Genomic DNA, 19,283 nt, shown 5'->3' with positions numbered 1-19,283 from the left:
TACCACATTGCTAGCAAAACTCCACATGAGCTGCATTACACACACATTTAGTCAACAAATGTGCATTAACACTTTTAAGCAGTAAATTAATTCTTAATTTATCACTTCAATCACATTTTCTAAATATATATCTCAAAAATTATACAGCACAGTATCATTTAGGACCACAAAAGACTGAACAATACACAAATTATAACTAATTAAGGTAGTTTATGAACTCACTTACCAAGAATAAAGTGCTAATGACTAGAAGTGATCTCAGATGAATCAGGAAAATCTGTAGTTTTTGTCAGATGAATCAGCTCAACTTCTCATTTAATGTTCTTAACTTTACAACTGCAAATGACGTGCGTCACTGCTCCAGCAGCCATTTCACTTTTCTCCGTGACGAGAGACTCTCACTTCTCTAACCGGACTTCCAGCCAAGATGGCGTACTATAGCAGCATATTTTAATCACCAGCAAAGTCTCAAAGTTTTATTTCTTATTTTTAGATTTTCCCAAACGGTTTAATAAAGGTTTATGTTTTCATCATCTAAAGATGACAAGTAGAGCACGTAACGCTGAAGTGAAGTCCGTGAGCAGTAACAGAAATGGTCATGATTATGTTGACGCGATGGAGGTTTCTGCTGAAACTAACAAGTGTATTTTGGAGGAATGTGCTGCTGAGAATCTACCTGTTACTCCCAGCAAAGTTCATATAATGAAGAAAGTGCGGCCTGATCAAACGGAAGATATCTCTAATGCTGATATACTTGAGGCAATTCACTCCCTCGGTAGAAGATTTGACAAGCAGAAAAAAAAGCTGGAGGAGCTGTCCAAAAAAATGGAAGAGAATTGTAACGCCATTTCTGAGGTTAAGGAAGAGATGAACGCTCACAAGGAGAAGGAAGCTATATTGGAGCTGGAACTTTCTGATCTTAAAAAAGAAAATAAAGAGCTGAGGTCAAGGGTAGGAGAATTGGATCGCTATAAAAGATGTTGGAATTTACGCATCAAAGGCTCGTCAGAGAAACAGAACGAGAACACCCGACTGGAGGTGATAACCCTGCTGGCCAAGATTGCTCCTGGTGTGCCCTGGGAAATGGAAGAGGCGGTTGACACGGTTAATCGTATTGGCAGAAGAGAAGGAAATCACACGCGCCAGATCATCATACAGTTTTCAAAGCGAATCTATAGAGATCAAATATGGACACTATCAAAGGGATCAATCGTGTGCAAGGAGGCAGGCATTCATTTCGCTGAGGACTTAAACAAAGAAGACCGAGAGGCTAGGGGAGTACTTTGGCCACGCATTAAACAAGCGCGAGCTGAAGGGAAAGTGGCATACTTTCGTGGTCCCTTCGCTTTCATTGAAGGGAAGCAAATTTTTGCCTGATGATGAAGTCTGGGAAATTGGGAAATGTTGTTTTTTGAGAGGCTTTTATTTGTAAGTGTTGCACTTTATTTTTCTAATCTCATTGTCAATAGCTTATTGACACTCTCGATCCGTTCACTGTGAGTTCCAGTGGGCGTATGTTCTCGTTGAAATCTCGTATATCTTTTTGTTCGTTAAATGCAAGGGGACTAAAGGACAATGTAAAACGCAAAGGTATATTTTTGTTTTGCAAGGGGCAGAAGTCACATTTTGTTTTTATACAAGAGACTCACTCTACTGAAGAAGATGCTGCTTTTTGGAAGATGCAGTGGGGAGAGACAATTTTGTTTAGTCATGGCTCTAATCGTTCAGCAGGTGTCGCCATATGCCTTAACGGCCCTGGGAAGGTTGTGACTTTTCAGTCTGATGCTCTTGGTCATTGGCTGGCTGCTGTGGTTAATAGTGAAGGTACTTTTTGTAACCGCACTGGCATTAGTAGTACATTTAACATTTAGCTCAAATGATCTATAGGGAATTTTAATAATTAATCATGAATATGATTAATATTTTGCATTTTACAGTTACATTAATTTATTCGAAGTTGAAAATAGATCGATTTGTATATATGAATAATCAATCACAACGAATTATAATTCATCATTCATATATCAAAAATCCTATTTCAGATCGATTATGAGATAACCCTTAATGGAAATTAATAATCATCAAACGGGAAAACTTTGTCCAGCAAAACGGCCGTAAGATTAACTTAACAATTTCCCAACAAAAATTATCTCTTTCTTATAATTTGAAGAAAGCTATTTTCTGGCCATGAAAACAACTCTCCTGTTCTTATAAGATTAGGTTACTTAAAGTAACAAATCAGCTTTGTAGCTTAAGATCGAAAACATCTCATTGACTTTAGTTAGGAGCAGGCAGACAGAATCAATCAAGTATGAATTTTAATAATTGGACTATACATGGAACTAATGAATACAGAAATACTACAGTTTACACGAGTAAATATGTATGTACCAGCCTAGGACACGTAAACAAAATACAAGACTAAACGAATAACGAAAATGAGGGAGAGAATGAAAGAGAGTTCTGACATTGAGAGAGTTGAGAGAAAGTGAAACTAAACATATGCGATCAAAGAAAGATCACAGTTAGGCAAAATCACAGGCAGTAACCTTGAGAGACAACAAGAAATCAGATTCATCAAATCACAAATCAAAATACTTGCGTATGGTTCTCTGTGTATTTGCTGAAGAAGAAGAGCTCCTTAAGAGCTGGGCGTGTTTCCTCGTGTCTTTGGGGCGAGCCCGACTCGCGCGAAGTTTAAAGGTTCACCGAACGTGAAGTTGCCAGAAGAGTTCATCTCCCTTTGTGGAGGGAGAACGAATATGAAAATAAAACTTAGTAAAGAAAATAAAACTGAGTTGATGATTCCCTAGCCATGGAGCCAGGAATTCTTTCAGTGCTCGTGCACGTCCTTGAGGATGAGGAGCGCGCGCCGCGGGAGATTCAAGTCTCTTTAAAGTTGAAGTTGTCGACTGAAGTCCGAAGACGAAACAAAACTAAAAGCCTGCAAGGAAAGGAAATTATAAACGGAGAAATGCTCCCTAGGGAGCCATGGATGGTCTCGCTGATGAGGAGGGTTCGTAAAAGTGCTCATAGAGATTTCCTGAGTTGGTCTTTTATGGAAAATATGGGTTGACGCCTCTGTTCGCACGAACAACCAATGAACGTCCAAAGATCTGAAGCGGGAAAAGGTTCTTTGTCTCTGGGGGGCGACACCCACTCGAGGGAGTTATGGTGTTGTCTTAATACTCTAGTAAGATGATTCATATAGTAATAATCATATCATTGCAATCTATTATCGAGATTCAACTCCGTTAAGTCTCAAGATTTAAAATGATATAAAACATGTCATATGAAAGATTATGGGAATACACAAAGTTACATACTTGTATGCATCTTACAAACATTTTAGTTTTGATTAATACACGATAACATTGCAGATACACAAATTTGATATGGGAAAATCAAATCCTTGTTTATACATTTCTTAAGTGGTTATACATAAATGTAGGATTAACACTTTATTCCTACTCCTCTCCTGGAATCTCAGTTTGCTTGACATTCCGTTAGAGCAATAAAAACCAAGTGGGGGGAAGGCAATTGCCAGACAATCTTGAATGCTGATTCCAGATTACGCATTAGAAAACTACACCTCTATTATAAAGCAAAACTAATCACACATGCATAATGGCATTGTACTTATATGAAAATTATATTTCTAAGTTCTAATACCAAAGGTGTGTGTGTGTGTGTAACATAGAAAGTTTCGTTATCTCTCTGTGGTCCAGAGAGGGGAAGGGGGTTTGGAATGTCTCTGAGGTGCAATTAGTGTCGTAAAAGTCCATTTGTCGCCGACTAGCTGGAGCTGAAGCATGATTTGCACTCACGAGTTCAAAGTGCACCAGCTTTTGTATTCAGGAAGAAATGTTTTTAGCAACACAGAGTATTTGAATTTGTTAATTCAAACCAACGACGAATGATTCGATAGCCAATGTTGTTACATTTTATTATTTTAGTTAATGTTTATGGTTATAATAGTAGTGCACTGTAAAAATAAAAGGTGCCTGGAGGAACCTTTTGGGGTTCTTCACTTTGCCACACCGCCGGAACCGTCTGTAGATCCTCTAGGCACCCTTTAAAAAGGGGCGGTTCTCTGAGGAACCACACAGGTTTCCTGAGGAACTCTTATATTAGGCACTGTTTGGAACCACTTTGGGTGCCTCCAGGAACCAATTTTTTTTTTTTTTTAAATATTTAATTTCATGTTGTTACTATGGTTACCTTTGACTTCTATTATAATAAACAAATTGAAACAAATACAAAATAAGAATTGTTTATTACATATTTTATATTCATTTTTATACATACACTTCCATGCACATGGGAAAAAAAGCTAACTATAGATTAATATAAATGAATACACAAACCTCACCAATAGTATAATACATAAGCAACATGAATAATCAAGCCTGTATATACAATAGGCTATACAAGAAAAGACATTTCAACAAAATGCATGGAAACACATGTTCCACAAAATAAATCAATGTAAAAAAATAACATTTTGACTAATTAAAAATGTCCATCTTCACTTAACTTTAAAACATTTGTGTTTCAGTCCGATGGTAAGTCTGACATCACTGTTTCCAAGTCCAAAAGCTCTATCAGATGCCAAAAACAAACAAACAGTGCTAATAGGCACTCATTGTGCTGTAATACAGGGACGTGCACAGGGGGGTTGCTCAGGTTGCCCGGGCAACTGCCCATATGCCCTTCTCGACTCACGTTGCCCTTCCAAGGGGGAAAAAATAAAATAAATAAAAAGTACAATGGATGCAGAATTTCACGTAGGCATAGATAATAAAAAAAAATCGCAAAGCCTCATTCAATTCCATTCGGGCACCGAAAGTGAAAGTCAGTAGGGGAAGGGCAAACTCTGTTTATGTGGCTGCAGCGCTGCACGCGACCGGCACCTGAGCTGAGCCTGCATTAGCGGCCCTAGAAGGAGATTATCGCGGTTGTCGGGTGAGACTCAACGTTGTCGGAAAAAGTGAGTTTGTGATGTATAACAAACGAACAATCATCATCAGGGTTCCAGACTGTGACCATTTTTTGAGAATGTGCGAGTTAAAAATTGTATGTGGTCGCATTTGTGCGAGTGCATGGTCATGTACTACTCAGTTTAATTCACGCATGAATTTTCCTGCATTGAACTTGTTTTAGCGCCCGCCAAAGTGAATTTTTGTCCCGCCAAAGTCTTATTTGATCGGTGAGTAATGTAGATGAACTGCTGCGCTTGTGACAGCGCATGTTTAACTGAAAGAACGAGCAGAGAGAGAGAGAGAGAGCGAGAGAGAGAGACCCGATTGCGCGCGCGCTCTCTCTTTCTTCGGAGCCAGGCGAAAGTGTAAACAAGACCGTCTCCAAACTAAGCGCTGTCTTGCTCTCTCTCTCCCTCGCACATATTAATCAAAATAAATCGACACGGTGGTAAAAGGTCGGGAGACCAAAAGTTTCATGTGGAGCATTCTGAGATTTTTTTTCTCTCCTGAATTACCGCTGGGTGTGAATTGTGCTAAATAAGTTGCCTTATCTTCTCTGAAAAGCGTTCCGGACATTCAGCTGACATAAAACAACACTTTAATCAAACGAAAAAAACTATCCAGTGATGAAATGTTTTCTGTGTTGACACAAATCTTGGATGTCCATGTCCTAACTGCTGGGATAATCACACAGCGCGCATGACACGTCCAATTCGCGAACTAATGACTCCTTTGAACCGATTCATTTTAATGAATGGTTAAAACAACTGCTCTTTCCAGCAGTGAACTCAGGAGACGTCTGAATCGGTGTATAACTAATCAGTAACACTTTACAATAAGGTTCTATTTATTACATAAATTACATAAAAAGTACAGTTTGCTTACTCAAGCTTAAGCTTTAAAATAAATAAAACCTCTTGTTTTTTTTAAAAAGCATATGACTGCATTTTTCCACACAGTGCTATCAAGAAGAATCGTTAAAGAATCGGATCGATAATCAGAATCGTCAGTGGTATTATTATTGATCAAATCTGTGTTATTAGTACTAGTTAAGGTGATTGAGTGCTGTATTTCAGTGTTTTACTTCTTTGCGTATATATACAGTATTTTAATAAAGACCCTGTAATTCTCAGTCCTTCATATAGCCCTTTTTTTTGGAGGTGGGGGGGGGGGGGGGGGGCTTTTTTCAGGTCAGAGCAACTGCCCCTCAAAATTCCTGTGCACGTCCCTGCTGTAATATTCCTGAAAATTATGATCCTAACCTTTATCTCTATACCTGTGTAGGGACCCCTTAAAATATGCCTTAGAAATACGCCTTATTTTGAAAATTTCAGAGTATTAAAATATATACTTTTGATATTTTGTTTTTGTTTATTTGATAATGTGATGTAACAATGTACCAACATTCTTTGTTTCTTTATCATTTGTACTGTTTGCCTTTACTTAAATGAGGTGTTCTGTTGAACTGAAGTGTATTAATGTTGACCAATCAGCATTGAGATTGTTTAAAAGTTTACGGACGCAAGTTGCGTAAAGTTACGTTATAGAGACAACATGGCGAAGAGACTGCAGCACATGTCCTCGTGTTACTGAAAGTGAGCGTCATTCTTGGAGACTTCATTACTTATAGTACAGGCCCAAAGTGACAGATAGGACTTTCATCTTCTCGATTGTGTTTGTTTCAAGTGTTATTTTTATTTTACTGTAGTATAATTTCAACCCATTCTGCCGTTGGGTTGCGTCATCTGCTTGGTGCATTAACTGTGAGATATTGTGACGGAGAAATTCGCATCAAGGACGGTAACTGAATCATCGGTGTCACAAGAAGCACTTTCAGACGACTCGTAATAGTGTCTGGGGGACGAGATTCATCGCGAGCTGCTTTGTCGTTGCGGTTGGACTGGACTTTCACCCCGCTCTGAGGCTGCGTGACTGCGTGAGTGTTCTGTTCGCGGCTTGTGCTGTAAGTGATCACTTTTCACTGCTTCGTCATTTCCCTGGATGGAATGTAAGTGAAATCGTTTCGACAAATTCTCTGGATGTACTGAGTTTTACTTGAATTCATTTCCCTTGAAAGTGCACCAACGATTGGGCCCCAACGGCTAGCCAAAAGAGTGTGTGTTTTTTTTCCATAAGAGACTGACGAAACTAATCTATTGTGTTGTTACTGAGTTAATTTTTGTGTTAATTCTGTGAAGTGTGTAAATCGATTCAAAGGAGTAATTGTGAGTTTTCAATAATTATCCGGTGTATTTTATTTAATTTATTTTTTTCACTTAAAATAAGAAGGGAGAGTGTATTGTTTTTTTTGTTTTTTGAGGGTGATAATTTAGAATACTCAGAGAGATTGAGGCTATTGAGTACCTAATGGTGTAAGGAGTGAAAAACTTTTATACAACTGAACAAAACAGATTTTTTCCATTTCTTATTTTACGCTTTGAAACACCAGTTGTCATTTTATTTTAATTTTATTTATTTTTTCAACAAAAAGTGTTTCATATTAGTGTTTAAATAATAAATCATTGTTATTCTTTTTCCCTTATTTGGAATTTCTGTATTGATTTATTATTTCAATTAATTGGGGAAAAATTAACAGGAATTTAAAATTCTGGGGAAGTAAATTATAAGTAAATTCATTTTTGCTTTATTATTCCCTGGTGGAGGCACCGTGCGCTTATTATTAATTTGAGAAGAGAAAAAAACTCCGGCCAATTCAACATTCAACTGCCGGGAATCCAGGGTTTTCTTGATTAGGGAAATTTTAAATTAAATTAGTTGAGAAAAGGGTTACACCGAAATCTCTGATGGTTAGTTATTCAGCTATTTTGAATCATAAAATGTTTAAGTCTGGCATGCCGTTAGACTGGAGACTGTAATGTACACTATGGCTTTTGAAAAGCTTGAATGTGTGACTTGAATCAACAGTGTTCATAAATGGTTGTTGAGTATTCTCATGAAACAAGATAGAGGAAGTAGAAGTAGAAGCTTCGACCCGGAAACAGTATTAAGGTGCAGTAAAATTATCTGTTGTTCTGTGAATGTTCACTGGTGAATTCCAGTCATTTCAATAAGAATCCACACGATCAGCAATTTCGTGTGTGGTCAAAAATGTAACTATGGGACCAAGGTGGTCACTGGAATTCGCTAGATTTGACCAACAGAAAGCTGCTTGAAAGTGACTCCTGTGTGAGCTGTGCTTCATACATTATGTTTGTTAAATAGTTAAATTAGGATTGTGCTCTGGGGTGGTTCCAAGGTCTCTAGCCTTCCTCTTGGTGTGTCGATCAGAACACAGGAATGGATCAGGACAGTCTGATTCGATCAAAGGGGTTTATTGAACACTGAGGATTCGTTTGTCTGTGTGAGGCATGTATGTGTGGTTCTACAATAAAACATAAAGAAATAATCAGCATAACATGACTTAACTGTTATATCAAAATAAATCACACTATACATCACATTGCATTACATTATACAATGTTATAATATACACAACTTTCCGTTGACCAATATAACGTAATTTGGCGCTGTTATTGTTTAAGTAAACATAATCAGCACGTTGAAACCGAAAGTGTCCATAAACTGACAATGAATATCACACAGCGCACTATACAGAACTCCCCAAATGAACTAACAAATAATTAAGTATAGTATTATAGTAACATGAATAAAAAGATACGGAACAGGCTGACGATATCATCAATTGTGATATTATATTGTAAACACAGCTCGTGAATGCGCTGATTTAGTTCTCACACTGTTCACTCTGACTACCTCTATAACAGCGGACAAATACCAAATTGCCTCAAAATAAAAATACATATATGATTAATAATGATTGTCTGCTGATCAAAACGGATACTCACAATCAGTCATAGACGCACACTTTAGCACACAAAATAAAGGTTATTTCTCCCGGTCCCGTGCGAGTCTCTCTTTAGCTTCATTTTACCTCAGGACGATGATTGACAGGTCCGCTAAGCTCCGCCTTTCCAACATTGCCGCCCCCAAATTTATTTGGAAATTTGCTCCGTTGGAAATTAATTCAGGTTCTATGTTGGTTGCTTTGACTTCCAGGATTCTCATCCCCTTCAGGGATTTCAGGAAGCACCATCAGACGAGCTATAGGCCGAGTATACGTTCTGCCTTTTATCTGTATCTCCACCGTTCTGACACGGCCATCGGCTCCTGGGAAGACTTTCAGAATTCTTCCTATTTGCCATAGGGACCGAGGTAGCTGGGGGTCAACTAACATGGCTACAGTGCCAGGCTCGATGTCAGGTGATGATCTTTGCCACTTTCCTCTCGTCTGCATTGCCGGTAGATAGTGCCTTATAAATGCAGTCCAGAATCTGTCAGCTAATACCTGGGAGTGTCTCCATCTCCGCTTCGTGAGAAGTTCAGACTCCGGATACACCACTTGGGGTAAGGAACCATCTGGCCGCCCCATCAGCAGGCAATTTGGAGTAACTGCGTCCAGATCCGCCAGATCTGCCGAAACATACCCTAAAGGCTTAGAATTTAGGATGGCTTCGATCTCGATCAAAACTGTCTGAAGCACTTCTTCGGACACCGTTTCTGAACCTAGGGTTGCACGAAGAGCAGCCTTTACAGACCGGATCTCCCTCTCCCATACACCTCCAAAGTGCGGAGAGGCCGGAGGATTGAAGTGGAAACTGATCCTTTGTTTGGCTAACAGCTGTTGTAAGTCTGGACGGAGTTGGCTGAAAGATTCCCGGAGTTCTGTCTCTCCACCTCGGAAGTTGGTACCCTGGTCGGAATACAGTTCTGCAGGCTGGCCACGTCGACCAATGAACCTTCTCAGTGCCATCAGGAAGGCATCGCTGTTCATTGAGGCCAACACTTCTATGTGGACAGCACGGGTGGTGAGACACTTGAATAGGAGACCCCACCTTTTCTCTGTCCGGCGTCCCAATTTCACCACCAATGGCCCAAAACAGTCCATTCCGGCTGAATAAAATGCCGGCTTAAACAATCTGAGTCTTGGCGGAGGGAGATCAGCCATCTGCTGTGTTGCTGGCTTTGACCTCCATTTGCAACAGTCGAGACATGCCCTTTGGTGCTTCCTAATTGCCTCCCTGCCCCTCAGAATCCACACTCTCCTGCGGAGCTCAGCAAACACTCGCTCAGGTCCTGGGTGGTGGAGTCGAGTGTCATAATCCTTAATCAGTAGCTGAGTGTTAGGATGATGAGAGTCGAGTACGATAGGGTGCACGGTAGCTGGGTCAAGGGCTTCCACTCTCCTCAGTCGTCCTCCGACTCTGATAAGTTGGTTTTCGGAGTCAAATTCCGGAGAAAGACATAGTAATCGACTATTGGATCGAACTGGCTTGTTGGATTTCAGCAGCTGAAAATCCTCAGGGAAACTATCTATCTGTATCTTTCTCAAGGCAACAGTCTCTGCCTCCCTGTAGGTACTTGCTGGAGGAGATTTATCCTGGGCAGCCGCCCCATGCAGCTCCTGTGCAACTGCTTCCACCAAATCTTTCCAGTGGTTGTATTTTCTTTCATTTAAAGTTAACGGCCCAGTGTTAGTGATCCCACAGAAGATTCCTCCTTTAAGTTCAGCTGCATCTTCAGAGTTTGGAAAGTGTGAGGTGGGGTGAGAGGGCCACTCCTCCTGAGTTTGCAGTAAGAACTTCGGACCTTGAAGCCATCTGTTGGGGCCGATAAAGTCTTGCAGTCTCTTGCCCCGAGTCAGGTCATCAGCAGGGTTCCCTTCGGAATTTATGTATCGCCACTCTGTCCGGTCGGTCAACTCCTGAATCTCCGCCACCCGGGTGCCCACAAAGACTTTGTACCGGCAGGACTCAGAAAGAAGCCAGTGGAGGACAATAGTGGAGTCAGTCCAATAGGTGACCTTGTCCCACTTCAGAGTGAGCTCAGTTGTGAGCAACTTTGCCAACTGGGCACCTACCAAGGCGGCGCAGAGCTCAAGCCTCTGTATTGACTGCCGCTTTCGTGGGGCCACTTTAGACCGAGCTAGAAGGAAAGCAAGGTGGAGTTCCCCCTGGCAACCTTCCGAACGCAGATAAGCAACAGCCCCATATGCCTTCTCAGAGGCATCACTGAAAACGTGAATCTCCCGGCGTACATCTGAGGTATCCATATAGGAGGGGTTATAGCACCTAGGGACTGTTACCTGCGATAAAAATTTAAGCTCCGCTTCCCAGTCTGTCCATGCTTGCCTGAGCTCACTTGGGAGCTGTGGATCATCCCAGTCCCGGTGATTTAGCCAAAGCTGCTGCACAATCACCTTGGCTCTGGTAGTATAGGGAAGGATGACGCCAAGGGGGTCGTACTGACTCGCCAGCACCCGGTAGATGCTCCGCATTGTCAAGGTATTGTATGGGACAGGTCGGTGTTTAAACCCAAGCTGGTCCAGCTCGCAGTGCCAGCTCAGGCCCAAGGTTGACTCTCGTGGGTCGGCTTTGTCTTGAGAAAGCCACAACTCCAGCTTAGGGGACCTGGCTTCTGGAGGTAGATGACTGACAACTTCCGCTGCATTACTGGCCCACTGCCGGATGTCAAAACCACCAGAAGATAAGAGTGCACGTAACTTATCCACCAACAGTCGTGCTTCTTGAACAGAACTCAAACTTTGTAGACAATTGTCCACATAGAAGCATCTGTCTACAGAGAATCTTACATCCTCGTCAGGCATACTGTGCAGTGCCACGTGTCGCTGCAGAGCGAAGGATGCACAGCAAGGGCTACACGTAGTCCCGAAAGGAAGTACTTGCCACTCATAGGTATCTGGAGGGTCATCCTTACGCAGGTCACGCCACAAAAAACGTAGGAGCGGTCTGTCCTCAGGCAGTAGCAGGACCTGATGAAACATCCCGCGTATATCCCCACTTATGGCCACACTATATTCCCTGAACCGCAGGAGAACACCCAGAAGAGAAGGGCTCAAAACTGGACCCGGTAGTAAGGAGGTATTAAGGTTTAGCCCCTCATACTCGAAAGAACAGTTGAACACTAGGCGGTTCTTACCATTGTGAGTGACCATATGGTGTGGGATATACCACTTCTCTCCTGTGGCTTCCTCTCCCTCATTCTGCAGTTTGATGGCAGCACCAGTCAACTCCAGCTTCTTTATCTCGGACTTATACACCTCCGCCTTCTCTGGTGACCGTACGAGCCGACGCTCCATGCCTCTGAGACTAGGCATCACTGCTTCCTTAGGAGCACAGAAGAAGGGGAAGTCCTTCCTGCGCAATAAAGGCGTCGCATAGCGGAGGATGCCGTTAACTTCAACCCGAGTCGTCTTACTCTCCAAGAGACTGATAGCCTCTTGGTCCTCTTTGGATCGGGTGGCCTGCTTCTCACAGCGGTAAGGTAAGACATCAATCTGCCACAGCCTTTCAACATCCTTCTTCAACTCTAATTCAGCAGGGGTGAGGGATAAGAAGAAGCACTGTTGTGGTGACAGCTGATCCTTGAGGAATCTTGCAGGTCCCTGCAAGGTCCATCCGAGCCTTGTCTGAACAGCTGCAGGTCCATCAGAGGGGCCCAGACGAACAGGTGATATGGGAGTAATGAGGTGCGTATTATCAGCTCCAATCAGTAATAGTGGGCGTACTCCATCGAAAGACTGCAGTGGAAGGTTCTTCAGATGCTGATACTTCTCCAGGACACTCAGAGGGTAAGAATGGTCCGCTAGACCAAGGCACTCGGCAGTGAAGGCAGCTGAGATTCGAAATACTTTCTGTGGCTGAGTCACTGGAGAAATCTGGAAGGAGACTACGGCACCATTGACAGTTTGAACATCCTGGCGGATAGTACGCAGTGCTAAGCTCTCCATGGGACCATGGATTCCGAGTTTGGTGGCTGCAGGGGATAGAAGAATCGTTCTCTCCGAACCATCATCCAGAACGGCATAAGTATCCAGAGTCTTGTCGTTGTGACGGAGTAGAACTCTAACAACCTTGAGGAGAACTTTCCTGCATCCTGTAGGTTTATCCAGATACAGGGTCTCAGTCGCTGAATTAACCAGACAAGATCCTTCAGTCACTGGTTTGGAATTCACTTCATGAAGGATTTGCAGATGTCTGCCTTTGCAAATACTACATGGCTTTTTGAGAGTACATTTAGCCGCTGGATGTGCACGCCCACAGCGCCAACAACGGTGATTTGTCTGGATCCAATCTTTGATCTGCTGTTTGTTGAAGGACTTGAAGGTATCACACTGACTGAGGTAATGGTCATTTTTGTCACAATACGGACAGAAGGATTTGGGCTGTGCTTTGGTGATCCCTGACCTGGTTATTGGAACCAGAGCTGGTCCGATAGGTAATTTGGCAGGGCTATCATCAGATCCATGAAGTACAGTAACTGAACGTCCGGCAGGGTTTGTCGCTCTCCCCCGGTCCATCTTCTGCTCTACCCTCTGTCGGTGATCCGAAGTTTGACTCTCACTGCTCTGACACCACGCTTCATACTGTAACCATTCAGAGAAGTCTAAGAGGTTGTACACCGCACCAGGACGACGAAACATGTGTCTTCTGAACTCCGACCTCATTTCAGGAGGTAATTTGCTTAGCAGCCTCTCCACATGCGAACCACACCTCAATTCCGCCTGACCTTCATGGCCTAAAGTCTCCAGCATACCGACAAGGGATCTGATTTGCAAGGCGAACTTGTCAAAGGCTGCTGTATCACCTCGCCGTATATCAGGAGCGTCCATCACTTTAGCTATCCTTCTGAGGGCTAGCTTGTAAGGTTGTCCGAACCTCTCAGTCAGAGCTGCCATGGTATCACTATACGGGAACGGTGAGTTCAAATAGGAGTCTGCTACCAGGCGGGCTTCATCTAATCTCAAATGATCCATCAAGATCTGATAGCGGAAGAGCTTAGTAGCATCAGGAGGTAAAAGGTTTTCCAGAGCAAGCTTTAGTCTGGTGAACTCACTAGGATCTCCCGTAATGAAGTCTGGAATGGTTGGTGTAGGCCCACGGTAGGTCTTCTCTCTCTCATCTGGATGCAAGGTGGAAGCTCTGGGCATAGGTGTCTGACACCTAGGTCTCCTTGGCTTGTAACTTTCATTAGGTTGAGGCAGGTAGGCAGCCCTAACAGGCTCAAACCTCTGCTCTGGATACCAACTTGGATCATGGTGGTAGGTACTGTACTCATTAAGTGGTGGAGGTAATCTGCGAGGAGTCGGTGAGACCGATTCATCTGGATAGCTGGCAGGAGTGAAGTCATAATAATTAGAGGGCCTAACTGACTGTGTGACTTCTTTTTTGGCAGGCAATCCAGTTTGTATATGATCTCTCATTACCTGAAGCTCACTAAGCATCTTACCCAGGAAATCTACCATCACATGTTCCCTTAATGGCTCCTCAGCATTCTTCTCTTGGTGATTAGACAGAACCGAACGATCTCTATAGTGTACTGTCTGCTTTGAGGTCGGAACTGAGCTGTAATTCCCTCTAAAGGCAGATGAATCTGAGTTTACTGGTGCAGCAACTGTGCTGGCCAACCGCATTGGCTGCCGGTTAGTAGATGAGTGGGAAAGTGGTGTTGGAAGAGACTCAGAGCGCAAGATGGGTTGCGAAGGCCTACGTGCTGTGTTAAAGACAGTTTGTGGAGATGACTGGACCTCAGTCTCTTCCCAAGGCCGATGAAATGGTGAAAACTGACCACTCGTCCACCACATTCCAGGAATACTGACTCACGGGACTAGAGGCTCTGTCCGAGAGGGAAGGAGAAATCCTGGCAGCATCTAATGAATCACTGATCTGTAGCTCCTCTGCAGCATAAGGCATCATTGGCTGACTGATCGGTCTACGTCGTGCAGCTGTGAGATCATAGTCCTCGAGATAGGCGGGAGGGCGAACATGGCGTTGAGGTCTGCCACCATCTGCATTTATCCCTTCTGGTTGCATATTAGAGCTGATAGATCCACTTTATCCAAGAGCAATGGCCAATCTCCGGCTCGAAGGACCAATTTTGTTAAATAGTTAAATTAGGATTGTGCTCTGGGGTGGTTCCAAGGTCTCTAGCCTTCCTCTTGGTGTGTCGATCAGAACACAGGAATGGATCAGGACAGTCTGATTCGATCAAAGGGGTTTATTGAACACTGAGGATTCGTTTGTCTGTGTGAGGCATGTATGTGTGGTTCTACAATAAAACATAAAGAAATAATCAGCATAACATGACTTAACTGTTATATCAAAATAAATCACACTATACATCACATTGCATTACATTATACAATGTTATAATATACACAACTTTCCGTTGACCAATATAACGTAATTTGGCGCTGTTATTGTTTAAGTAAACATAATCAGCACGTTGAAACCGAAAGTGTCCATAAACTGACAATGAATATCACACAGCGCACTATACAGAACTCCCCAAATGAACTAACAAATAATTAAGTATAGTATTATAGTAACATGAATAAAAAGATACGGAACAGGCTGACGATATCATCAATTGTGATATTATATTGTAAACACAGCTCGTGAATGCGCTGATTTAGTTCTCACACTGTTCACTCTGACTACCTCTATAACAGCGGACAAATACCAAATTGCCTCAAAATAAAAATACATATATGATTAATAATGATTGTCTGCTGATCAAAACGGATACTCACAATCAGTCATAGACGCACACTTTAGCACACAAAATAAAGGTTATTTCTCCCGGTCCCGTGCGAGTCTCTCTTTAGCTTCATTTTACCTCAGGACGATGATTGACAGGTCCGCTAAGCTCCGCCTTTCCAACAACGTTGCTACACTGCTGACAATGGTCAATGGACCTTTTTGCCTGTGTAATTTCACAAAATTCACAAATGTGACGCACCTTTACACACTGCAACATAAAATGCAATCAATAATAAAATCTTCACAAGGGACATGTGAGGTACTTAGAGTTAGAAAAGTGAAAAGGTACAGCAGATTCGTTTTCCGTTTGTTTTTCCTCTTTTCTGGTGGATGGTCCAGGCACTTCAGTGATTTTCAGGTCTACAGGAGGATTTTTATTCTTGTTCAAACTTGTATTTCAGCTTACCGAGATCCCTGCAAAGTACAAAATTTACTGTTAGTAAGGTTATTAAAGTGATAGTTGTGAAATTTAAATAATTTCCTCAGCCTTGTGATCTTCCAAACCTGTTTGACTTTCTGTCTGTGGAACCCAAAAGCAGATCTCAGGCATAATGCAACCCCAGTCACCGTTCAATTTCACTGCATGAAACACAAGCAGAACAAAATTGTAAATCATTGTGTAAATCATTCATGAAACCATTCTTATGTACACTTGTCTAGTTCAATTCAATGCAACAATTTATGTAAAAATGGTTAAGCTCCAAAAATGTCCCAGAAAAGATCCTAAAAATAATCAATGAGTCCACAACTCATGTGTTATGGGTTGTGTTATAAGTCTTCTGAAGCCATGTAATAGCTTTTTTCTTTCTTTTTTGTCGAAAAAGACTAAACTTGAAGTTATAATTCAGAGTTAAAATGTTGTATATTCAAATGCAAATGATAATAGATATAAGAAAAAATGCATAGCATTATTGGCGCCAAACCTGTGATATTATTTTTAACATTGATATTATATTATTAGTAACATGAATGAGATTTGAGAGCATGAGGGAAGATTTTCAGAGAATAACTGATTAAAAAACACAAGTACACAGTCAAACAATACAATTTCACACAGAGAAAGTTCATAGTAATAAAGTACTTGCATGTGGTGCAGGTAACTTACTGTAATTCAATGTTGCCACTGAAATGTTCAGATTATTTTAGAAATGTACTGGTCGTTCTGGGGAAACAAAAGAACAAAGCTGATTATTCACAACATAATATTTATTGACCAGTAAATGGCTTTAAAATGGTATTTGAGAGAATGAGGGCACCTGTAGTAAGTAAAGTTAGGCTAAACAAAAACAGACCAAACTATATTAACCTGCTTTTGTTATTCATAACAAACGCTAATGACGACAGCAGGAATCAGCTAAATTAGTTAGGCTACATCAGCAATTTGAAGACACAGTTGTACAGAATATGTTGAATTGACCCTTCGCTAAGCCCCGCCCTCCTTAGGTACTGTTGCTACGCCTGTCAAGCTTTTGCGCCTGGCACGTCTATTACAGTATGTATGCACTGGTTTCAGACATTCCTAAGGAGATAATTAGTCATTTTTAGCGGACAGGTGAAAATTTGAGAGAACAAGACTGCAGTATGCATTCGAGGGCTATATCCACGACATAATATGCAAACGATTAGAGAATAATTTCATCAAAATTGAAGCTAAAGTCTATAACGTTAGGTCTCAGCGCAAGCAGCAGCCGCCTCATACGCTGACCATTCAAATGGGAAACACACAAATTGAGGAACAGCTTTGTGCATGCACAGCAGGGTAAGTGAAATGTGAAAATATACTAATATTTATAAATCAAACAGCTTATCCATATGTATCGTGGAATAAACACAAGACATTAGCCTGACCACTTTGCAATGATAACATTCTCCCGCTTATATTTGTATTGCGCCAGGCTAACGTTACTGCTCACACGTCATGGGTCACATAGTGACTACTGTTATGAACTTATTAAGTTTGCATACCAACCTTTTCCTTGGAGATCTCCGGCAAGCCCCCTGATGTTCCCTCCTTTTACCTTTTACTTTTACTAGAACTAAGTTAACACCCGGAGAGTCGCGATCGGATTGGGGTAACGTTACTAGTTTGGCCGTCAATTAACAAAATGCTGAAATATATTTTTAAGTACCGTTAAATTATGTCAGTGAGCCTCCGTCTTGCCTTTAATCACACTGCTTGATCCACGAGCTGGACAATAACTTTATTCTAGAGCTGCTATAAAGCCAAAACACTTTACTTTTAATTTCCTATTATCAATGTAAAGCTGCTTTGGAACAATCTACATTGTTAAAAGCGCTATATAAATGAAGATGACGCCCGGTATTTCTCCCCTTGGGTTTTAGGTTTCGGGAAGGGAACAAAATCCACCACCCCGTCCAAAATTTTAGGATACCGGGTATCAGATTTGCACAATCCATACGCACAACGCGGCATGTTTCCCTCTCGCTCGAAAGCTTGCCAGACCTCCCGCGCCTAGTTACGGTTGCTAAGCCACGATTGGCCTGTGCCGGTTTTTGGGCGTGGCTTAGCGAAGGGTCAATTGAATGACTAAATCAATCTAAGACAATAAGTCAATAATTTCCATTTGTTCATTAGATCAACGTAGTTAGCATCGCGGCTAAAACCTTCATACCAGATACTGTGCAATAAACGAGTGGTAAACACTGTAAAAACGTAGTAATGTATAATAAATTTAGTTTATATATGTGTGTGTTTGAAATGATATATAGTGAGTAGACTCTGTATTTATATTTATTTGGAGAGTTTACAAACCTTGTAATGGAGAGTCGAACAAACTGTGGAAGCTGCGGCGGGCTTTGATGAGAGGAGCCGTTACTTTCAAAAACGATGATGACGATCAGCTGAGCTTTGTTGCGCGCGAGCAGCACTGAAGCGACGACAGCAGAGGAATAGCAGCAGTTTCGTGACAGAATAAAACTTTTCTCCTCCTGGTTCTTTTTCTTCATATTATTAATATTATTATTATTTAGTGTTGTTGTTTAAGGTTTAAATTAATCAATAAAATAGGCCTATAGGCTACTAAATAAATGTAAGATACCCAGGTGAAAAAGACGTAGGCTACTGTTAAATGTATTAAAAATGCATTAAAGTATATTTGTATTGTAGGCCTACTAAAAACACACTCAAGTACATTTTTAATACATTTACTAGTACGTCTTTTTCACCTGGGTATGTATACTGAATCAAACTTAAGTAGCCTATAATAATAATAATAGGATAATAATAATCTTATTCTGGCCTCACTGAACCATTGGGTTCCTCCAGATGCTGGCTTTATAAGAGATCTTCCAGGAACCACTTAAATATTAAAAGATCTTCCAATGACCCTTTTATTGCATTCAAGTTCTTCTATTTTCCCCCAAAGCACTTTGAGGTCTCATGGAAATGAAAAGGTGACTCCAGAACATCTGAACTAAATACAAAGTGCTTAAAGGATCCCATAAGTTCCAGCAAGAACCTCAAAGATTGTCAATGCTCCTCCAGTAACCCTACTATAGGAGAAAGAGCTTTGAGGCACTTAAATTACATTTTGAAGTTCCTTGAGTATCCGACAGGATATCTGAGGCTCCTTTAGTTTTTACAGTGTGGGCAAAACAAAATTTTATTTTCTAAAATTACAGATGTTGTTACACAGCTTAA

General features: G+C 41.5%; 2 protein-coding genes across 4 annotated transcripts in view; both read right to left on the bottom strand.

The window, feature by feature from the left end:
* The window catches only part of LOC311096474 (uncharacterized protein), a 78,480-nt gene that overhangs the window by 13,313 nt on the left and 45,884 nt on the right, over positions 1 to 19,283 (bottom strand). Inside the window, exon 1 of one of the 3 annotated variants that reach the window (XM_084135649.1) lies at positions 227 to 382. The exons of the other annotated variants lie outside the window; for them this stretch is intronic. The gene's annotated coding sequence lies outside the window, so the exon portion shown is untranslated. Of the gene's footprint in view, positions 1 to 226; positions 383 to 19,283 lie in introns of those variants that run through there. 3 annotated transcript variants of the gene reach the window in all.
* LOC311095892 (uncharacterized protein) lies at positions 7,282 to 18,152 on the bottom strand. The gene is made up of 3 exons (XM_084134742.1): positions 16,728 to 18,152; positions 16,127 to 16,201; positions 7,282 to 16,036 (listed from the first exon to the last, which is right to left on the bottom strand). The coding sequence occupies exon 3, from the start codon at positions 14,662 to 14,664 to the stop codon at positions 9,028 to 9,030; it is 5,637 nt and encodes a 1,878-aa protein (XP_083990868.1). The 5' UTR covers positions 14,665 to 16,036; positions 16,127 to 16,201; positions 16,728 to 18,152; the 3' UTR covers positions 7,282 to 9,027.

The sequence above is a fragment of the Abramis brama genome, assembly GCF_963993115.1.
Source record: "Abramis brama genome assembly, chromosome: 14".
Lineage (NCBI taxonomy): Eukaryota > Metazoa > Chordata > Actinopteri > Cypriniformes > Leuciscidae > Abramis > Abramis brama.
This window is presented reverse-complemented; position numbering and strand designations above follow the sequence as displayed.